Genomic DNA, 23,269 nt, shown 5'->3' on the forward strand with positions numbered 1-23,269 from the left:
ATATTGAAACTCTCCTTCTCCTGAAATATTGTTTTTAAATTCAGTTCAAAGAAAATGATTGCGCCACTTTACTTGATACATGGACCATCATTCACCATTGTAGTGGAGGCTGAGCAAAATAGATCTTGACAAAGGTTTATATATAAGAAATTGAAGCAGGGAAGAAACAACAGGATTACAGAAAACTGAAAATCAATTTATATTCTCTTTAAAATGCATTATAATTTGCCATTCCACTAAAAGCTTGTTCAAAACCCACACAATATATTCCCTTCAGAAATGCCGTCTTTGTAAATTAGCATAAATTCTTCAAATATCAAATATTAAACACACAAAGAACAGATCGATCTGTTTAGCGTTCAAGGGATGTCTGAAGAGAATGGGATCCAGTGGAATGAATCCCTTCAGTGGAGAGATCCATTCAGCTGGTGAGTTCTTTACTGCCTCCAAGGAGTGAGGAATTTCCAGAGCGCTTTCCTGAGTTTGGGATTTCCCAGAATTAAGACAATGGGTTGGGCAGTTAAAAAAGCAAAAATAATAACAAAGCAGACAGAAGACATTAGGACGTTTGTTGTACACATTATGAGAATCTGTGAAATCAAAAGTGAAATGCTGTTCAAAAGGAGGAAAACCATTATTTTGGCTGCTCTGTAATGAGCCTGCAGCTGGGGCTGGCTGAAGCCTGGTGCATTATTTCTCATCCTCTGGGTGTGTCTGCAGAGGGAAATGAGGATGAGTGTCATGGAAGCAATGTCACAGACAAGAGGTAAGCAAATATCAAGAGCAAAAACTGCATAAAGGTATGAATATGACATATTCAGCGTATTATTGTTTGTAATCACGTTTGATGTTAGATTATCTATTGAATTCTCAAGGGATTTTTCATATGAACTCAAGTATGATGCAATACTGAGGGCAATGGACCCCACGACTGACCCCAGGAGCATCCAGGGCACAAGCTTTGAGATCCTCATCTTCAGCCTGATGAAGAGGGGGTGGCTGAAGTCCACAATCTTCACACAGTAGAAGATGCAGAGGCAGGCGGTGAACCAACATACGATGCTGCCAAAGAAAATTTCAAATAAATAATAGACTTGAAGGTCATTATAGATACGATGAACTTCCAGTAGATGGAAAATAACAAAATGACACTAATAAAATATGGATCCGATTCCGAGAGACACTAAGATGAGATCGCAGGTATTCAACCTTCTTCCTTGAGCCCAGGCCAGGAGATAGAACACCACAATGAATGTATTGGCGAGAATTCCAGTCAAGTTCAGTGCAATATTCAGAATTTCTGTCATAAATGAATTCTCCTCCATTTTTTTGTCCATTTGTTATCCGTTTGCTCAGGGAATTCACACACAGCAATACAGGTCGCACCTGAGGCTTCTCTAAGTTTCTTGTGCAGGGATCTTTTCAAAAGAGTCCTGAACCGGCAGCTCCGCCTGGTTCAAATTACCACTAATGTCTTTCTTGCATAATCCTGCATTCAGCTTTGCATTAATGCAAATCTGACACTTTCCATCCTCATTTATCAACAACGCTATTTCTTTAATCCCTACTAGTCAAAATCTAGAATTTGAAGGTGCATATTAGATTTGCTTTCTTTGTCACAAAAAAACAGATTGAATATAGTTATTTTAAAACTGAAGAATTCGCTACTTCTTTCCACCGTTCTTCATTAAATGGGTTTCTGACGAAAGTGTGCATTTAGTGATTCACTTTAATATTCATACATTGCTAATTAATTTTAAATATTTTTATTAAAATAGAAAAGATAAAAAATATCTAATATACATCTTTTCTCTATAAAAGCAACTAATTATAAAGAAACTTCTTTGCTAACACCACTGCTTAATATCACCAGTGTTTTTCTCAAGGCACTAATGTGGTGAATGTATTTATTTAAACTGTTTTATTTTTAAATGGCTAAAGATGTTTGTAAGCATCTTCTTGAACCTTAATATTTGATGCATTTGCATGAGATAGCTGTATGATGTTAGTAACTGTCAATAAAGATCTTTCAAGATAGTGTGCTGTGCTGGAGAATGACATTTTGAGAGGGCTGTCCAAGCTGTGGTGGCGGAGGAGCCACAATCACATAGCTGTTACCTGAGGCTGAGCACTTAGAAGGTACACTTCACTGCAACAGACCTTCAATTCTAGTTGAAAGTTTGTTTAAAAAGTTCAGATTTTTATAATGTTATTATTTGATGTATTGTGGTATACAGATATGGATTTCAGCCTATCTTCAAAAATTTCAGATTTTGTTCATGATAAATTACAGCCAAAATCAGGGCGGGGTTTGGCCTCATTGAAAATGTCTTCTCCCTGAGGGCCCCGCTGCTTTCCTGTGGAACTATTGCCACGCTGCTCTATGGCGCCTGACCACAACCACCTTTATTTGGAGGACCTTGAAATGCCATGATGCCTGTATTGAACAACAGATTAATGTCTACCCCTCCTCCCCTTCCCACAGTCAGTTGGTGATAGTGTGGTCTATTTTGTTGTTGGGGCACTACCTAGTAGAAGGCATCGCCAGGGAAGGTGAGGGAGCTGTGGTCAGCACAAGCTGAGAATGGAGGGAGCAAGGACAAAGAAACCACTGGTATGGGCATACTAGTAAACTACTGTGCTGTATATTATGTATTGAGAACTGAGGGGCATATTTACTAAGAAAAGCCAGAGCACAGAGCTGCACCAAATGTGGCAGCAGGGCGCTCCCACATTTCCAAAACGCAGAGATGGGCCATATTTATAGCAGTGCGGTGGACCCTTGTGTTTTCCCTAGCGCTGGTGCTAAAATTAGATTCCTAACGCAAACACAGGCACCCTTACACAATAGTACACGGGTACATGTGTTGCAGGGAATGATTGTTTATGTGCAGAAAGGTAACCCTTCTATAGCATGGTGTTAGTTTTTGGCACTGCCTCAGATTTCCAGTGTAATGTAAATCCCTTGTCAATTATAAGTGTATTAACATTGTAAATCTTTAATTGTATATGTCTCTTAAGTACATTTCATTTCTGAACTCAGTGTAACGGTCAACAGAAAAAATTACAATGGTAATTTGTTCTAAATTAAATTTGTTCTAAAATGCCCACCCCTGCGCACCCAGCTCCGCTGGCCACCAGGTCTCACACTTGATTCTGGGTCTTGTTATTATTATTGTTATTCATTACTGAAGTACTTGTGTAACAATTGCAACGTCTGTAGCTATGAATGCTTGTGGTATAGTGCTGATGTTTTGTAGTCATCTGCTCACATGTCCTTACCATCTGATATTATAATCAACTTCTGGAACCGCACCTACCTTTCGCTGTTGTTTAGTGCCTTCCCCTTGTTGTTGGCTAGGCCACTGCAGCAGCTCTTTTTTTCAGAAGCGCTTCAATGATCACAGCCCAAAAAAGGTTGTGATGTTTGTAATGAACAACTGATGAATGTCTGTGCCTCCTCCCCTTCCCACAGTCGGCTGGTGACAGCGGGGCCTATTTTGTTGCTCAGGCACTTCCGAGTGGGAGACATCGCCAGGGAAGGTGAGGGGCTGTGGTCAGAGCACTCTCAGGATGGAGGACGCAAGGACAAGAAAACCACTTGTATGGGAACACTAGTGAACTACTGAGCTGTACACTACCTACTGAGAACTGAGTCTTCAGACACCCCTACCTACAAGAGAGGAGTCTGTGGGTACACCTCTTGACTATGCATTGTGCGTGGAGTAGATCAGAGGTGCAGTAATCTAACTGTGGACCTTGTCTTCTGCTACAGATGATGGACTGAGATGGCACTCCCCACTTCTGACTTGATTGCCCAGTGGTGCTGTCTAGGAATGATATACTGGTTGCTGGCCCTTTGTTCTTTAACATGTCAATTCCTGTACTAGTGCATGTGCACCTGGGTGGTATCAGGGAATCCTGCATACTTTAAATTACACTGCTCATGAATGTTGCTTCTGCTGGAAAGTATTAGCAGACTCCTGCAACAGCCTATCTACCTGGTTGTGATAGCAACTTAGGGATGGAATTGTGGGCCATTACTGAAGTACTTGTGTAACAATTGCAACATCTGTAGCTATGAATGCTTGTGGTATACTGCTGATGTTTTGTAGTCATCTGCTCACATATCCATACCATCTCATAATATAATCAAGTTCTGGAACCGCACCTACCTTTTGCTGTTGTTTAGTGACTTCCCCTTGTTGTTGGCTAGGCCACTGCAGCAACTCCTTTTTTTTAGAAGCGCTTCAATGATCACAGCCCAAAAAGACTCTACAAAACTATCTAAAGTGACCCTATATGTTATCCTGTGGGAAATATTTACTGTAGGGCCATCAGTGGTGAAGATGAATGTCGAACTGTCAGAAATGTCTTCAGAATTTAAAGAGCTAGTGATGGAGCACTGGGCCATTCTTTCCATTTCAATAGGCCTTTTTTAGTTACCTGAGAGTTCAAAGGATGTTAACATTAATCAAACAATTCAATTACGGTGCAGCTCATTTGAGAACAAAAAGAGGACCAGGAACTGATGGGTAAGGTAAATGGGTTTATTATAAATTCAAAGCCAAACTAATGTAAATGAATGTCAAGAATATATTGTAAAGATATAAAATCACCAATGGTAAATGGTGAATAAAATTAAGTCTTAACAGAATAAGGCATACAGATATACAGATGCAGCAATAAAAATGATTAGAAATTGAATGTAATTATCAGTGTACAGGTTTCGATCCTTCTGTCTATGTATGAATAAATCTAAAGCCACCTAAACCAGTCCTAAAGTAAAGTTGGAAAATGGGGAAACCTAGTTAAATCAAGGAAAGAAGGAAACTGTCAGCATAGTGGGCACATCAGTAAAAGTTCTTCAGATCGAACCACTGTAGAGCATAAAGCCACTCAAGGGATATATGAACAGAAAATCTGCACCTCTCCATGTCCAAAAGGTATCTGCTCTGAAGACTAACAGTGTGATCATCAATTACACCGACAGAACATTTGAGAATTCCACTTCATTGAACCCATTAGTTTTCCACCTTCTCACAGTAGAAATAGGAAACCTCTCTTGATTTTCCCATCCTACGATTTGAACATCAGGACAACCTTGGATGTCTCCCTGCTCCTGATATGACATGAATAGGATTCTTATCTTAGTTCATTAGCACCTCGCATTATTGCCATAATTGTCCTCTGGGAATTCACCATATCTAATACACAATATGCTTTTCACTAGCTATGAAACCATGTGAACGCACCTGCAAAACATTGAAGACCAAATACTTAAGGCCTTTGGTTAAGTTAACTTAGTGTAACAGTTAATGTCCTCTTTAATAGCATGATTATGGAGAACAACCTTTATAACGCAACTTTTAGCACGCAGTGCTATTACAACGCAGACTTTAAAACGAAAACCATTACACTGGGGGGCGCTCTAGGATAGGGAATAGTTTCGATTTACTATCTAACACCTTCCCTAGTGTCCACGGGGAATGGTGTTGGAATAGTAAATTAAAATATTCACTATCCAGCACCCCCCAGTGTAATGCGTTGTAATGGAATGCGTTTTAAAACTTGCGTTGGTACAGCATGCGTGGTAAAAGCATGCGTTGTAACAACTTACAATCCCATGATTATATGTGCTCAAACTGTTACAGAATAAATGCAAAACATTAATAAATGAATACATGAGTTCATAAGAAATGCAATTTCAGTAAAAGTAGTATAACTCCAAATACACAAATATAAGTGTGAATGAGAACTACAATTTATAACATTATAATGAAGACATTAGATTACACACTTATATGTATCCCTAGTTTCTTCAGTGAATGCCCTCCAGCAGTATGTTTGGAGCTCCACTTTACATTAATAGGGTGAAGGAATGCATCAGATATGTTGTGCTGATACATGTAAGTATCGCTCTTCTGTGATATATAGGGGCGGAGCTTAAATTGTGCGTTTCCACTTCATACTGATGTTACTACCTCTGTTCAATGTCTAGACAAGATCAAAAAAAGGACTGGAGATATTAAACTTCATCAACTTTCAGCACATGACTTAGGCCAAAAGATATGGGCCTTCCCCGCAGGATCACTAATCTTCAGGTCGTTTCTATGAGAGACAATGTCCAAATTCTTTGGATTTCAGAAGGGTGCAGAGAGCCCAAATTTAATAACGTTTCTTATTGAATGGCTACCTACCCTTCTGGGTGTTCAGTTGTCAGAACCTCTTGAATTTCAAAAGGGTCACGAGGTTCATTACCGCCAATCTCTGTTGCCCAATAGACCACACAACTTCATTGCTTGCTTTGCCATCAACATGTGAGAGCATTTGTGAGAGCAGCTAGGCAAAAAATGCCCCCTTTCAACATGAGGGTATAGGCATTTACATTTCAGCTGATTACTCCACTGATGCTGCTATCAGTAGAAAGAGGTACCTGGCCCTCTGACCAAACTGAAAAATATTGACATTTAGGGGCCGATTATGATGGAGGATTTTCCGCCTCCTCCGGGCCTGCGGAAGCCACCTCCGGCCCGGAGGAGGCGGAAAATCCTCTGCGGAGTCACCAAAGACCCACCGCCGCATTACGATGGCTGGTGGGTCTTGGTTTCTGTCCGCAGCTTTTCCGCCGCGGTCGGATTACAACCGCGGCGGAAAAACTCTCATTTGGCTGGCAGTGTCTATCAGACACCGACAGCCAAATTAGGAAGCATTAGTAAACATGCTTTTCCGCGGCGTTTTTTCCGCCGTGAAAAAGCATGTGTACTTTTGCTTTTGGGGGCCCGTTGCGGGCCCCCAGGGTGTAGGCGGGCGGGGGGTGCACATGGGGGGTACCTATGGTACCCCCCAGTATTTACATGCACAAAGCGGCAGGCACCGCGAGGTGCCTGCCGCTTTGTGCATGTAGATGCTACACATGCACTTTTAACATTGCGGCGGGTGCTGCTTGAAGCAGCACCCGCCGCAATGTTAAATATCCAGGATGTGACCGCCAGGGTGGCGGTCACATCCTGATTTGCAGGGAGGGACCTCTGCAGTCCATGCGTACGGTCCCTACACCTCTGGTGTGGGAATAGTAAATTAAACTATTCACTATCCAGCACCCCCCAGTGTAATGCGTTGTAATGGAATGCGTTTTAAAACTTGCGTTGTTACAGCATGCGTGGTAAAAGCATGCGTTGTAACAACTTACAATCCCATGATTATATGTGCTCAAACTGTTACAGAATAAATGCAAAACATTAATAAATGAATACATGAGTTCATAAGAAATGCAATTTCAGTAAAAGTAGTATAACTCCAAATACACAAATATAAGTGTGAATGAGAACTACAATTTATAACATTATAATGAAGACATTAGATTACACACTTATATGTATCCCTAGTTTCTTCAGTGAATGCCCTCCAGCAGTATGTTTGGAGCTCCACTTTACATTAATAAGGTGAAGGCATGCATCAGATATGTTGTGCTGATACATGTAAGTATCGCTCTTCTGTGATATATAGGGGCGGAGCTTAAATTGCGCGTTTCCACTTCATACTGATGTTACTACCTCTGTTCAATGTCTAGACAAGATCAAAAAAAGGACTGGAGATATTAAACTTCATCAACTTTCAGCACATGACTTAGGCCAAAAGATATGGGCCTTCCCCGCAGGATCACTAATCTTCAGGTCGTTTCTATGAGAGACAATGTCCAAATTCTTTGGATTTCAGAAGGGTGCAGAGAGCCCAAATTTAATAACGTTTCATATTGAATGGCTACCTACCCTTCTGGGTGTTCAGTTGTCAGAACCTCTTGAATTTCAAAAGGGTCACGAGGTTCATTACCGCCAATCTCTGTTGCCCAATAGACCACAGAACTTCATTGCTTGCTTTGCCATCAACATGTGAGAGCATTTGTGAGAGCAGCTAGGCAAAAAATGCCCCCTTTCAACATGAGGGTATAGACATTTACATTTCAGCTGATTACTCCACTGATGCTGCTATCAGTAGAAAGAGGTACCTGGCCCTCTGATCCAACTGAAAAATATTGACATTTAGGGGCCGATTATGATGGAGGATTTTCCGCATCCTCCGGGCCGGCGGAAGCCACCTCTGGCCCGGAGGAGGCGGAAAATCCTCTGCGGAGTCACCAAAGACCCACCGCCGCATTACGATGGCTGGTGGGTCTTGGTTTCTGTCCGCAGCTTTTCCGCCGCGGTCGGATTACAACCTCTCATTTGGCTGGCAGTGTCTATCAGACACCGACAGCCAAATTAGGAAGCATTAGTAAACATGCTTTTCCGCGGCGGTTTTTCCGCCGTGAAAAAGCATGTGTACTTTTGCTTTTGGGGGCCCGTTGCGGGCCCCCAGGGTGTAGACGGGTGGGGGGTGCACATGGGGGGTACCTATGGTACCCCCCAGTATTTACATGCACAAAGCGGCAGGCACCGCGCGGTGCCTGCCGCTTTGTGCATTTAAATGCTACACAAGCATTGAAGCAGCACCCGCCGCAATGTTAAATATCCAGGATGTGACCGCCAGGGTGGCGGTCACATCCTGATTTGCACGGAGGGACCTCCGCAGTCCATGCGGACGGTCCCTACACCTCTGGGATGGCGGACGGACTTGCGTCCGTCCGCCATCCTAATCGGCCCCAGAATGTGGCCTTCTAAGCACGGTCATGATGTTTGTCACATTTGGGGCAGGAATAAGGAATCCTCATCACCGAGGAGATGCAGGACTTCCTTCACTCTCTGGAATCACCATCATTGAGTGTGGCTGATGCCCCTGTCTCAATGCACTGGTGACAGAAGCCTGACTATTGTCCCCTCATCAATGGTTCTCACATGAAGACATCCACCACCTCAATGACATACAGACATCAATCTGACAGGCCAGATCGGTATTGGATTGTAGAATCTCTACATAAAGAAAGGGACAAATCGAGAATCCAGTTTGAAGAAACCCATAGCAATTGAAAATGTCATGTTCTTCTTCTATGTTATATCTGTCCCCCTCTGAGAGTATCTATCTTAATAATTCTTTTGTTGTTCTGATATGCTGAGATATAGCAATTTGGAATGAACACAGTGAAAGGTCCAGTTTAGATTTTTCTACTTCTATTATTTTTGTGCTCCCAAACTCTACTAATTCAATTCCTTGCCATATTCAGACTTTTCTATTTCTGTATAGAAAATATGAAGAATTACACATCTGTAGAAATACAAAACATTTCTGCTGCCTGTGCTTCTGCTATTCTGATAATAACAATCGAGTTGATACATTTGCAGCCATAATTGTGCTGGATTATTACTTGTTTAGTGTCCACTAGTTTCATTATAATTTTCTTTACTCCCAGTAGTTCCTATTGCATTTTACAAAATTCTAGAAACAACTGTTCACAGCTAAATATTATCAGGCAGATTCATCCACATTGGTTCAGTATCACCGACCCATATATATCTGATTTCAAAAACAACCGTTGCCATTGACCTCTCATGCCTTTGGGGAATTACGTAGAAGCACATGATAAACATTGAAACCATCAAAACATAAGACTCAAGAACAGTCTAATACATAAACAATTCTCCACAGCAAGTGATTGACAACAAACTGAGTACTCAGAGAGAAACATCCTGTATGCATCGAACATAGGGGCTGCTTATGATGCTGGTCCGATCGACTGTCCAACCGCCGCGGTCTGATTCCGACCGCCAAGTCTCCTCCCAGCCACATTATGATGCATGTAGGCCTAATTGCAGAACGCGATGATCAGAGTTGACTCTGCATGGATGGGTGCCGATAGGGACTCTGACACCTCTGTGGCTGTAGTTCCACCACCACGCAGGTTATGATACATCCGAATCCTTGGCGGATCAATGTCAAGTGCTGCACCTCATCAAAGACCGCCCACAAAAATACCATAAAGTGGCATAAAGTGGCATACTGGCAGTGCAAGGGCTTGTAAATAAGCCCCTGATTTCTCAGAGAGAAATAGACTGTATGCACCAAACAGTAGCATCACCCTCCTCCATATTTTTCTTATGTTAACAATGTGTGTGAAGAACACCCATTAAGATCTCAGATGTTATTAATGTGTTAAAATATTGCAACAGTTATTGTCTATTCTCAGGGTGTTCGTCCATCAGCTTTAGGTTTCAATGTTTCCAGAAAAGCATCCCATTTGTCGAATTGTGTACTCCTTCCAGTCGCACTCAGATTTAAACATCATAAGGAAGAGGTGTGGCGCCGCGGCCAGGGCGACTGACGCTGGAATCTGGGGACCACGGTTCGATCCCCGGCTCCGGCGGCAGGTCAGCCCAGCACCATGTGACTCTGGGCAATAGCTCGCTTAATCTTCCCGACGGCCCCCCAGCGCCTAGAGACCCTTACGGGTGATTGTGCGCTTTACAAATGTGGACTTTACTTTATATCAACTTCTACGTAAACCTAGTTTTTTTCAAATTTCTCACTCCCACAGAGCAGAAGGAGGCTTCCAGGTCATGGCAATGAATCTCTGCAAGCACAAAAGCAAGACCAATAGTTCTACAAACATGGTTTATCTTCTTTGTGCATAACATTAGCCCTAATGTGCATTGAGTAGCCTCCCTCGGGTCAGTCTACCAGTCATATCAGACACACATGTCAAAGCCTCGTCTAAGAATTGAGGGGCATATTACCAAGCAATAGCTTTTAAAGCCAAAAAAGCGGAGATAAACCCCCTTGATAATATGCCCCTAAGAAACTACCGGGCATTGCTTTACCATATGAAGAAAATCTGCATTTGTCCATCTCGGACAAGTTTTCAATGCTCCCAGCAATATCCAACCTATCTGTTTAGGGGTCATCCCCAGCCACAGGCGTGACCCTTGTCCCAGCAAGGGGGGCAGTCCTCCCTGGCTAGTTTCTCTGCTGCTGGCTCATCTTCTAATGCCTCTGTCATTCTGTGTATGATGTTCTCCCACGCTCTGCAATCATCCTCCAGGCGCTCATAAGTGCAAATCTCTTTCATGCACTTCAAATCTACCCTTGCCCATTCCACCTGGTCCCAGGCCAATTTCTGTGTCTTAGGCCCAAGAGTGGACATCTAGCGGTTAGCCACTAGTCACTTGGCCGTAGGAGCCCCAGATGTGAAAAAGTATATTGCATTCTACCCTCCCTGAGGCACGCAATAAGGTTCAGCAGTCATTGTTTAGCGTCAGCCTCAAGGTGAATGGCGGTGGCCGGCTGTAAGCATCAAACCGCCTCTTGCCATGGCAATAGAACAATAGAGGGGCAGATTTACAAGCCCTGTGTGCCACTTTTGCACCGCCGTTGCATCACTTCTGTGACGCATCGGTGGCGTAAAGCTAGCGCCATGGTGCGACTAGTTTACAACGTGACGCATCTAGGGAGATGCGTCACGTTATAAAGCCCTGCGCCACATGAAACCTGCATCGGGTTTCATGTGGGCTTTCCGGCGCAGGGTGGTCGTTACGGCGCAGGAACACCTCTGAAAAGTGCCTGAGTGAAATCTACAAGATTTCACGTAGTCACTTTTCCGACGCCGCTGCGTCAAAACCTTGCAGCATAAGGCTTGACGCACCACGTTGTGTATGGGCAGGCCACGAGCATTGCTGGAGTTGCGTCGCGCTTGCGACACAACACCAACAATGCACGAGAGATTCGTCATGCATCTGTTTATCCAGGCGCCATGACGCGCCGCATTGTAAATTGTAAATGCGGCGCATCTGTTGTGGCGCAAAGGTAAAATTGCATGACACATCTTAGCTGGTGCATCTCTACTGATTTGCAGGGATACGCCAGTCTTCATAAATCTGCCCCAGAGTGTTCTTTAGTGCTGGCATTACACCACAATCCTTCATCAACTGAAAAATGAAAATGTCATGACAGAGTCTCGCTTTAAAGCCTATGAATGAACTTGGAGGAAAGATGAGATAGAATAAAATAATTCAGCCCAACCTTTGCAGAAATAGAAATCTATGGCTCCTCTCTGACATCTTTGATCTTCACTACCCTCATTCAGTTTGCGCACACCATTAAAATGGGCATAGGATTGAGAATAAAGTGTCACCCAACATACTAAACATATAGCGGGAAATGCCATGCTTGCAGCTGGGGAAACCCTTGTGATACTCTGCATCTTTGTGATCGCTGTGTATTTCCTTTATCAGTAAATGTTGTGATTAATCATACATAATGAAGTTCTTAATCCCTGAAATATTGTTTTTAAATTCAGTTTAAAGAAAGTGATTGTGCCACTTTACTTGATACATGGACCATCATTCACCATTGTAGTGGCAGCTGAGTAAAATATATCTTGACAAAGGTTTATCTTAGAATTAAAAAAAAGAAATTGAGGCATGGAAGAAACAACAGGATTACAGAAAACTCTAAAATCAATGTAAATTCTCTTTAAAATTCATTATCATTTGCCATTCCACTAAAAGATAATTCAAAACCTACAAATATATTCCCCTCAGAAATTTGATCTTTGTAAAACAGCATAAATTCATCAAAAATCAAATATTAAACACACAAACAACAGATCAATCTGTTTAGCGTTGTAGGGATGTCTGAAGAGAATGGGATCCAGTGAAATGAATCCCTTCAGCCTGAGCGATCCATTCAGCGGGTGAGTTCTTTACTGCCTCCAAGGAGTGAGGAATTTCCAGAGCGCTTTCCTCAGTTTGGGATTTCCCAGAATTAAGACAATGGGTTGTGCGGTTAAAAAAGCAAAAATAATAACCCAGCAGATAGAAACCATTAAGACATTTGTTGTGCACATTGTGAGAATCTGTGAAATTAGAACTGAAATGTTGGTCAAAAGGAGGAATCCCATAATTGTGGCTGCCCTGTAATGAGACTGCAGTTGGGGCTGGCTGAAGCCTGATGCATTATTATTCATCCTCCGGGTGTGTCTGTAGAGGGAAATGAGGATGAGTTTCATGGAAGCAATGTCAAGGACAAGAGGTAAGCAGACACCAAGAGCAACAATTGCATATTCGTATGAAGGAGCCATGTTCAGTGCATTATTGTTGATAGTCGAGTTAGATATTGTATTAGCTGTGGAATTCTCAAGGTATTCTTCATATGAAATCAAGTATGAAGGGATACCGAGGGCGATGGACCCCATGACAGACCCCAGGAGCATCCAGTGCACCATCTTCGAGATCCTCATCTTCAGCCAGATGAAGAGGTGGTGGTTGAAGTCCACAATCTTCACACAGTAGAAGATGCAGAGGCAGGCGGTGAACCAAAATGTGGTGCTGCAACAGTATATGTCAATGAAATTAAATACTCGAGGATTGACATAGATTAGTTGAAAGCACAGTAGATGGAAAACTGATCTACACTGATAAAATATAGCTCCAAATCCGAGAGACACTAAGATGAGATCGCAGGCATTCAACCTTCTTCCTTGAGCCCTGGCCAGGAGAAGGAACACCACAATGAATGCATTAGCGAGAATTCCAATCAAGTTCAGTGTAATATTCAGCACTTCTGTCATAAATGAATCCTCCATTTTCTGTCCTTTTGTTATCCGTTCGCTCAGGGAATTCACACACAGCAATACTGGTCGCACCTGAGACTTCTCTAAATTTCCTGTGCAGGGATCTTTTAAAAAGAGTCCTGAACCGACAGCTCCACCTGGTTCAAATTACCACTGATTTCTTTCTTGCCTAATCCTGCATTCAGCTTTGCATTAATGCAAATCTGACAGACTTTCCATCCTCATTCCTCAACCACTTTTAAGGTCAACAAAGCTATTTCTTTAATCCGTACTAGTCAAAATCTAGAATTTGAAGGTGCATATTAGATTTGCTTTCTTTGTCACAAAACAACACATTGAATATAGTTATTTTAAAACTGAAGTAATTACTACTTCTTTCCACCATTCTCCATTAAATGGGTTTCTCATGGAAGTGTGTGTTTACTGATTCACTTTAATATTCTTACATTGCTAATTATTATAAATTTTTTTAATTAAAATAGAAAAAATTAAAAATATCTAATATACATCTTTTCTCTATCAAAGCAGTTCATTATAAAGAAACATCTTTTCTAATACTACTGCTAAATATCACCAGTGTTTTTCCCATGGCACTAATGTGGTGAATTTATTGATTTAAACTATTTTATTTTTAAATGGCTAAAGATGTTGGTACGCATCCCATTGAACCTTAATATTTGATGCATTTGCATGAGATAGTTGTGTGATGTTAGTAACTGTCAATAAAGAACTTTCAAGATAGTGTGCTGGGCTGGAGAACGACATTTTGAGAGGGCTGTCCAAGCTGTGGTGGTGGAGGTTCCACTATCACATAGCTTTTACCTGAGGCTGAGCACTTAGAAGGTACACTTCACTGCAACAGACCTTCAATTCTAGTTGAAAGTTTCATTTAAAAAGTTCAGATTTTTATAATGTTATTATATGATGTTTTGTGATATACATATATGTATTTCAGCCCATCTGCAAAAATTTTGAATTTTCTTCATGATAAATAAAAAAACTCAGGGAGGAGTTTGGCCTCATTGAAAATGGCTTCTCCCTGAGGGCCAGGCTGCATTACTGCAGAGCTAATGCCACGCTGCTCTATGGTGCTTGACCGCAACCACCTTTATTAGGAGGACCCTGAAAGGACATGATGCCTGTAATGAACAACAGATGAATGTCTGCCCCTCCTCCTCTTCCCACAGTCAGGTGGTGATAGTGGGGCCTATATTGTGGTCGGAGCACTGTCGAGTGGGAGGCATTGCCAGGGAAGGGGAAGGGGCTGTGGTCAGCGCACGCTGAGGATGGAGGGAGCAAGGACAAGGAAACCACTGGTATGGGCACACAAGCAAACTACTGTGCTGTATACTATGTACTGAGAACTGAGGTGCATATTTACTACGAAAAGCCAGAGCAGCGCAAAATGTGGCAGTGGTGTACTCCCACATTTCCAAAACACAGAGGTGTGCCATATTTACAGAAATACGGTGGACCCCTGTGTTTTCCCTAGCGCTGGTGCTAAAATTAGATGCCTAACGCCAACAGAGGTACCTGTATTGCAGGGAATGATTGCTTATGTGCAGAAAGGTGTCCCCTCTGGGAAACAACATTTACAACGCAGTCTTTACATCGCACTACCTTCACATAGCAGTTATTACATCACATCATCCTTCACATAGCATGTCATTATAACGCAGCCATTACATTGCATGTTACTACAATGCATGTCATTACAATGCATGTCACTACAACGCATGCATTACATCGCAAGTCTTACAACGCATACCATTACAACGCATAGTACCCTTACACTATCCAACACTTACCCTAAGGTTGCACTCACTGTAGTTAGAATAGTAATTATTACCCCTATAGTATCCAAACCTTACCTTAAATGCAATGTAATGGTATGCATTGTAATGGTATGCGTTGTAAAGGTATAATGCAATGTAATGGAATGCGTTGTAAAGGTTGTTTATGAAAATGCAATGTAATGACATGCTATGTAAAAGAATACGTTGTAAAGGTTGTTGCGATATAAAAACTGCATTGTAAAGGCATGCATTGTAAATGTATGCGTTGTAACGCCATTGCACACAAACAATCAATAATGGTGACTTGTTACTTCTATGATTTCTGCAGCACAACAAAGAAGTAGCAAATCTTCACTACTATGCATGATGTTTATGGGCAGGAAGGGACACATTCCTGCCCATAAACAATTATTAATGGCATTTTGCCTCTTCTATGTGTGCTTCAGAAAGCAGCACACATCGATAAAGCAATAATGAGGAGAAATAAATGCATTTCTCCTTGTGGCGCCAATCTAACACCTGCTATAGCATGGTGTTCGTTTTTGGCACTGCCTCACATTTCCACATCCTTGCAGATTTTGGGCAGTGTCAAAAAGCGTTGGTTCTTGCGTTTGAACGGCCATAGCAACACTCATTGCATGCCCTTTTCATGCAGACAACTAAATGAAAGGATGCCTCCTTTACAAGGTGGCGTCAAGCCACAACAGGTGGCTTAATGCCACTTTTACATATAGAGGAGGGCATAGCCCCACCAGAAGAACACTAGAAAGTGATGCTCTGGTGTCGCTATCCCCTTGTAAATATAACCCTGAGTCTTCAGACAACACTACCTACAGGAGAGGAGTCTGTGCGCACACCGTTAACTATGCATTGTGCATGGAGTCCTGCCAGTGGAACAGGGGGAATTATCAAGAATGTAAAACTGTGAAAGACTCATAAGAACGAGCATTAACCAGAAAACTTTAATCAGATAGGGAACCACTATTGATGAATAAAATACTTGAAAGAAGATTCCTTGTATGGGTTCCATAATGGACCATACATACATTGCTATCTGTGGAACAGTAGCAACACCAGATAAGTACTGCTCAATTTGAGAAACCCATGGATGGCTCACCATTGCTCGGCTCCACCCTAATTAATGAATACTAACTTGTACATTGTGTTTACTGATCACCAGACGATTCTGGATTGACATGTGTTTCTGAACTCGCTTAGTCAACATTTTATCTTTTTTGTCTTATCTGGTTTACTGTAACTATTTTTGTAACTCTTAACAAGCAATATCATATGTAGCAAAAAAGTCAAAATCAACAAATTAACACATTATAAAGGCAACAGGGTGTACTTGAAATTGATACAACAATTGCAGACACCGGACAGGATTGGTATTGAATTGTTAAGATATTATATTTAAATGAAGACTAAATCTTCTGTAAGAGACATGTTTATCCAAACATGATAAAAACAGTGGATTTGCCGTTTCCTTATAGAGGGTGTGAAAGTGATAGATTTATGTTTATACTTTGTTTGTGTTCTAGTATATTGAAGCACTTAACATAATGTGTTTTTAATATCTAGCTGGGATTCTTAGGCTTCTTGTTTGAACTAGTCTTTTTAGGGCTTTTTCTTTGAACTTTGAAAGGATTTATATAGATACAAATATAATAAAATCTACCTCTAACCTGGGTTTTTACCAAGGTAACAGATTTCATGTCATTTCATTTTTCCTCACCTCACTCTCAAAAGTATTCTAGCAGTACTATGGTCACTTGTTTTGCTCTTAAAGCATGAACTTTTGACTGATGACAAAAGGAAGTAACTTGAATTTCTTTTGAATATGAACATGACATAATCCCCCTTTCTCTTTATCTACCACATTGGGACAATACTTACCATCTAAACCATGGGTACTCACAAACATATGCACAGGGGCCAAAAAGAATGATTTCTGGTGTAACCAAGGGCTGCACTGATACCAGCAGGGTCGCGGTAGGGGATCTGGGTGGGTCAGGGATTGCGTAAGGAGGTCTACACAAATGTTAAATAAACGGGCAAGCATTTGTTTGCGGGTTGATATATGACTGCACGTTTAATTAGCATTCATTTCTGAAGTCCTGTCTGCCCAGGCGCTAAGAGTGTTTGTGGTGTTTGTCAATTATAGATGTAGACGGAGGAAGCTTGTAAATAGGTTTATTGGCTCAAGAGCGACACAGCGACAGGAACAAGCTATACAGAATACTACAGTGTTGCAGAGAGAGTCTGACATCTGCAAGCATAACGATACAATATGTACATTTCAGAATGAATGAAAAACACGCTGACCATGGAATTTTCCAGAGAGATGCAGCTGGACAGTAAATTATGAAGGAGTAAGTTTCGATTCCATCTATCTCCCAAGGCTACTCTTCCTTTGTCCGCCACTAGACAAGCGGGAGAAGGCTTACATCGCATTAGAAAGATATGCATTAATAAGAACCGTGCATTCATTAGTGTGGCAAAACCCAGCTCGGAAGAAACATAACCTAGTAAAGGCCATTTCTCGGAAATAGCAAAAAATGTGTTTGGATGTAAATCTAAAATGGCGCCTACACACAAAATTGCGCAGCAAATGCTAACTTAATTAAAACAATACAATAACATAATTTTTATTCTAACAACTGGCGGACTCCTGCGGCACCACCATGCTGCATGATTCTCTCTTCCACACAGGACTAGTGACAGTGATCTGAGCTTCAGCTGAGTAACCACTTCTCCAGCCGCTGCGGTCCATAGTTCACACTGCTGGCCCACTAGTAGCATATCATTTACAGGCCCGTGGTACAATTAATTTCACTCTACAGGTACCTTATAAATAAATTAAGTGTGCCAATTGAGGGTAGGCCGATTTTCACCAGGTTTAGAGGTCAGAGGACAAGCGGTTTAGCAATGCCTACCAATGGTAACATGTTTGTTTACAGAGCAGGAGGCACTCTACATTTTTTGGGTAAACATAAAGAACCAGGAATTAATATATTTGTCATAAACAATTTTGTACGCTTTTAAAATGCAAATACAAAATACAAAGGGGTACCTTGCTCATTAAACTTTTACACGGTAGTATGCAATGAGAGACAAAACCAAGAAAGAGTTTTTCATTTTGAGCTACTGGGAGGAGGTGTGTAATGCTCTCTGAGATAATCAATATTAAGATTCAGGTAAGTCTTACCTTGTGTTTTTTGGGGACCTGGAACAGCGAGGGTAAATTAAACAAAAAAAGTACGTCTGTACATGATTCTCCTGGCCCGGAGAGACTTCTGTAGGAGGCGGCTCAGGAACCTCCCACCCGCGCATATTGAGTGGTTGAGGTCAGTCACAAACAACTTGAAAGTGGATGCAATAGATCTGGAGAGGAGAAGATATGAGTTTTGGCTCCTATTGGTTAAATGGTTAGAAAGAAAGGGGATTGAAGGATAAGATTCTGATGAGCACTGGGAGTTGAGCTCTCTCTCATGATGATTATAGCCTATTGCTGTTTTTAATGCTTCGATACGGGGCTGAAAAAGCCATGGACTACCGAAGAGCTCAGCATATCTCTCAGGTGTGGAGTCTGCACCCCCTTGAGATCTGAGATCAGGGCGAGCTCAGGAAAGAGATCTCAAAGAGGGCAACCTGAGGGGAATGAGGACACTTTAAAAAAAAAAGAAGTTTTTACCAGGTCAAACGGGAATGAAAAAGGGAATGAAACACATATAACAACATATTTCTTGCCAAAAGCGTTTAGAGCACACTGCTAAATTAATAACCTTTGGAAAGGTAGATAAGAAAAAAAAGCGGGTCTTGTTTAAATGTTTTTGTTTTATAAAAAATTGTTTTATTTTCATTTTTGCAAGATAAACTTATCAAAGTAAACAGTGATACTGTCTCTACAGGGAAATTGATGGCATGTAACATGTAGCTGTGTTAGAGCACCAAAGGTACAGGTCATGTTATCCACGCTTCCACACATGAGTGCACAATCCTCCCTCAATGGTAAGTAGCCATTCTTCATCGTAGAGCTCCATATACCCCCCGCCCCATTTGCATCAGTTGCTACCCACATTGAGTCAGATCGCCTCCCCACTGAGTCCCAATCAGGGCCTTTCTATCCTCATTGTCCAAATCCGCCACCAGTCAGCAGCAGCAGGACACTGTCAATCTTGCATTGACTCATCACAGCAAGCAAGACCCCGCCCCAGCAAAGGGGGCAGTCCACCCTGGCTAGTTTTCTAGGCTGAGGGCTCAACTTCTAATGCCTCTGTCCTTCCATGCAGCATGTTCTTCCACTCTTGGCAATCCTCCTCCCGGCCCTCATCAGTGGAAACCACTTTCATGGACCTCAAATTTACCCATGATCATTCCACCTGGTCCCTGGCCAATGTCTGTATCTTAGGCCCAAAGGGTGGACATCCAGTGGATAGTCACTCGTCACTTGGCCAGTAGGAGCCCCAGATGTGAAAACGTATATCGCACCCTACCCTCCTTGAGGCACGGAAAAGGTCTAGCAGTCATTGTTTAGACTCAGCCTCAAGGTGAATGGCATTGGCAGGGCTTCAAGTGGGCCGGGTCCTGCCGGTGCTCAGCAACAGCCGTTCTAAAAAACATGTGCTGGGACGGGTCCCTATCAGGCTCTCCGTTTTTGACCCTCACACTCAGGGTGAAAAATAAATCTTGACTGCAACAGCATCGCCCTTCACAGCATTTGATGTAACTTTAAAGTGACTCTTTATAGTTCTTTCACAGTCTCATAATTTCGAAATGGAAGCATTTGTAATATTATATATAATGAAGCCATAATCGTTGCAGGCGAGCACTGAGAGAGCGATGAAACTGAGGGTTGTCGTGATTGAGACCATACACCTCACTAGTATCGCCTCCAAATCGTCTTTCTGGAAAGAAGCGATTATCAATCTGCCCCCTGGATAAGCAGGACATTCGTCAGTCAAAATATAACTATGCTTCGTCACGCTGCATATCAGTTTATGCAACCCTATGTTCCTAAATAGACAGGGACATTTGATTTGATTTGATTTGATTTGATTTGATTTGATTTTAGATCTTGTATAGCGCATACTGTCACCCTACGGGTATCCGGGCGTAGGGCGTTGGGTAGGAGAATTCCCAGACAGACACAAAATGCAGGCACTTTAGGCAAGCATAAGGTTTGTGACTTTCAGCTTAGGGCCTCGCATTACCTGGCTCATCATCTGACACTCTGACACTGCTGGAATACTTTTTGCTTCAGATACAGCAGATGCCTGAATAGGTAGAAATCGAAAAGTCCCTACTTTTAGTACCAGTGAAAGTCTTCCTGCAAGAAGCTGTGGGAACTCTTGATAACCAGACTACAAGGATATTAATCTTCACCTGGAAAGGCTCCATTGCTAATTCAAGTTCAACGTCTGCTGCATCTCTCACTCCCTGTGTGGAATGATGTATTTATCCAACTAGGACACATGCCTGTCTCTTTAACAGAATGCCCTGAGATGAAGCCTCTTATTGGAACAGTTAATCCTTAATAGCAAATTTAAAGAATTTCCAAAACTATAATCAGACTTTGGTCTTAACACTACAAACTATTCAGAGTTCAAACAGCTTTTACAGTGTCTGAAGACAATACTTGGCCTATCCCAGATAGACCCACCAACCTCTCCCCTCCTGCAATTCCTCTATTTCTGGAGCCACGCTAAATGGGCTGTGACTGCTTTGCAGGGTGCAATAATCACTGAACTATCACTGAAACAACTTGAGCTAATCATAAAACGTCACTGGCAGAGGGTTCTGGGATGGGAATGGACTTCTGAAGCTTGGGCAACATTCCTAACCGAGTATGACCTTTATGTCAAGGAGGCAAAACCAAAGTTCCTGTATTTTAAAGTTGTACATGTTTGATAGTGGACTCCCCTGAAGTGCACAGGGCTGGTCATTTCCACCATTAATGTTCTGGAAATGTAGAAACACAGATTGCGACCTGGTCCATATCATCTGGCTGTGTCCATCCCTCCATGGTCACTAGAGACAAATCTGGTTAGAAGTATATAGGGCAAGTGCATAGCTGCCAAGGTTTCAGAAGGCATTGTGTGACATTTTCATAATTTCTGTGCAATCATGAGTGAAATTTCAATAACACTTTGCCGAAAGCTAAGTCAAGCAAAGGAGATGAGGGAAACATATAAATATCAGAAATTGCACCCATTTGAGCAACAAAAAACGTACCAACAGGATGTGAGGGCCCAACACAGATCTCTTCTCTATCAGGTGACACAAGGACTTTGGGCAAGTCTTAGGATAGTGGGGCTGAGGCACACACACACAAAGGTCACAGCAGGCCTGGCTGAATTATTTCAAAATGACTTAAGCTCCCCAAAAAAACATTAGCTTAGCTAAACTGAGCTGCTGTGCGTGGGGTCTGGAGCGCCGCCCGCTATGTGTGATTTCGGTTACACCACAGTGGCTCTAAGTCTTGTGAGTCATCACCACGACCCAAAACACATTAGACATCAGTTCAGAAGATGATGATCTGATCATGACCGCGAGTTAAAAAGCAAATTTTATTAGCAACTCAGAGATTATATCCTCTGTCACTCAAACACTTAGGGGCAGATTTACGAGCCCCTTGCGACACTTTTACGCCGCCGTTGCGTCACTTTTGTGACGCAGCGGCGGCGTAAACAATGCGCCATGTTGCGACTTATTTACAACGTGATGCATCTAGGCAGATGCGTCACGTTGTAAAGCCCTGTACCACATGAAACCTGCGTCAGGTTTCATGTGGGCGTTCTGTCGCAGGGTGGGCGTTCCCTCGTAGGAAAGCCCCGTAAAACTGACACAGTGAAATCTACAAGATTTCACTGAATCAGTTTTACGACGCTGCTGCGTCAAATCCTTACGCCTGCTTGAAGCAGGCATAAGGAGTGACGCACCACATTATGTATGTGTGGCCCCTGTGCATTGCAGGAGTTGCGTCGCGCTTGCGACGTGACTCCAGCAATGCACCGCCCGTACGTCACAAGATGCGTCACGCATCTGCCCTTCCTTGCACCATGGTGCGCCCGCATTGTAAATGCGGCGCATCTGTGGTGGCGCAAGGAGGGAATTGCGTGGCGCATCCCTGCTGATTTGCAGAGATGCGCCAGAACTTGTAAATATGCCCCAAACTTCTTTGCGCGGGAAGCCGGCCCGTGACAACATGCTAGCCCTGCCACGGCCGGCCCCCAACGACTGGTGGACTCCTACAACATGGCCATGTCCCATGATTCTCAACAGACACAGGATTGGGGACAGTGCTCTGGGCTTCAGCCGAGGAACCACTCCTCCAGCCTCTGCGGTCCATAGTTCACACTGCTGGCCCACTAGCAGCATGTCATTTACAGGCCCTTGGTACAATTAGTATCACTCTAATTGGGACGTATGAGTAAATTAAGTGTGCCAATTAGGTTTAAGACAATTTTTTTCAGATTTAGCGGTTAAAGCACAAGCAGTTCAGCTCTGTCTAGCAGTGGTAAAGTGTACATCGGTTACCTTATATTCAGAATAAATATGATTCGTTTTACAGTGCAGGAGGCACTCTACATTATTTTGGTGAACATACAGCACCAGGAACTAATGTATTTATCTTAAACAATTTCATATGCTTTTAAAATGCAAGAATACAAAGACGTACCTTGCTAATTAAACACTTACAAGACAGTATGCCATGGGAGACAAAAATATTAAAGAGTTTTAAATTTTGAGCTGCTGGGAGGAGGTGTGTAATGCTATCCGAGATAATTAATATTAAGATTCAGGTAAGCCTATCCCTTGTGAATTTTGGGACCTGGGCCAGGGCGAATTAAACACAGAGGGCCTCATTTATGAAGGCCTTGCGCCACTGTTGCGTCACTATTTCCCATTTTAAAAGTGACGCACCGGCGGCGCAAGACCTTCATAAATGAGGCCCAGAGAGAGCAACACA

At 42.4% G+C, this 23,269-nt stretch overlaps 1 protein-coding gene across 1 annotated transcript in view; it reads right to left on the reverse strand.

Annotated features, from left to right (window-relative positions):
* Positions 1 to 437: 437 nt before the first annotated feature.
* The window catches only part of LOC144790719 (taste receptor type 2 member 40-like), a 28,949-nt gene continuing 6,117 nt past the window's right edge, over positions 438 to 23,269 (reverse strand). The window contains exon 2 of the mRNA XM_078665435.1: positions 438 to 1,062. Within this exon, the coding sequence (XP_078521561.1) occupies positions 438 to 1,062 (625 nt within the window). The remainder of the gene's footprint in view (positions 1,063 to 23,269) is intronic.

This window comes from Lissotriton helveticus, chromosome 11 (genome assembly GCF_964261635.1).
Source record: "Lissotriton helveticus chromosome 11, aLisHel1.1, whole genome shotgun sequence".
NCBI classification, from domain to species: domain Eukaryota; kingdom Metazoa; phylum Chordata; class Amphibia; order Caudata; family Salamandridae; genus Lissotriton; species Lissotriton helveticus.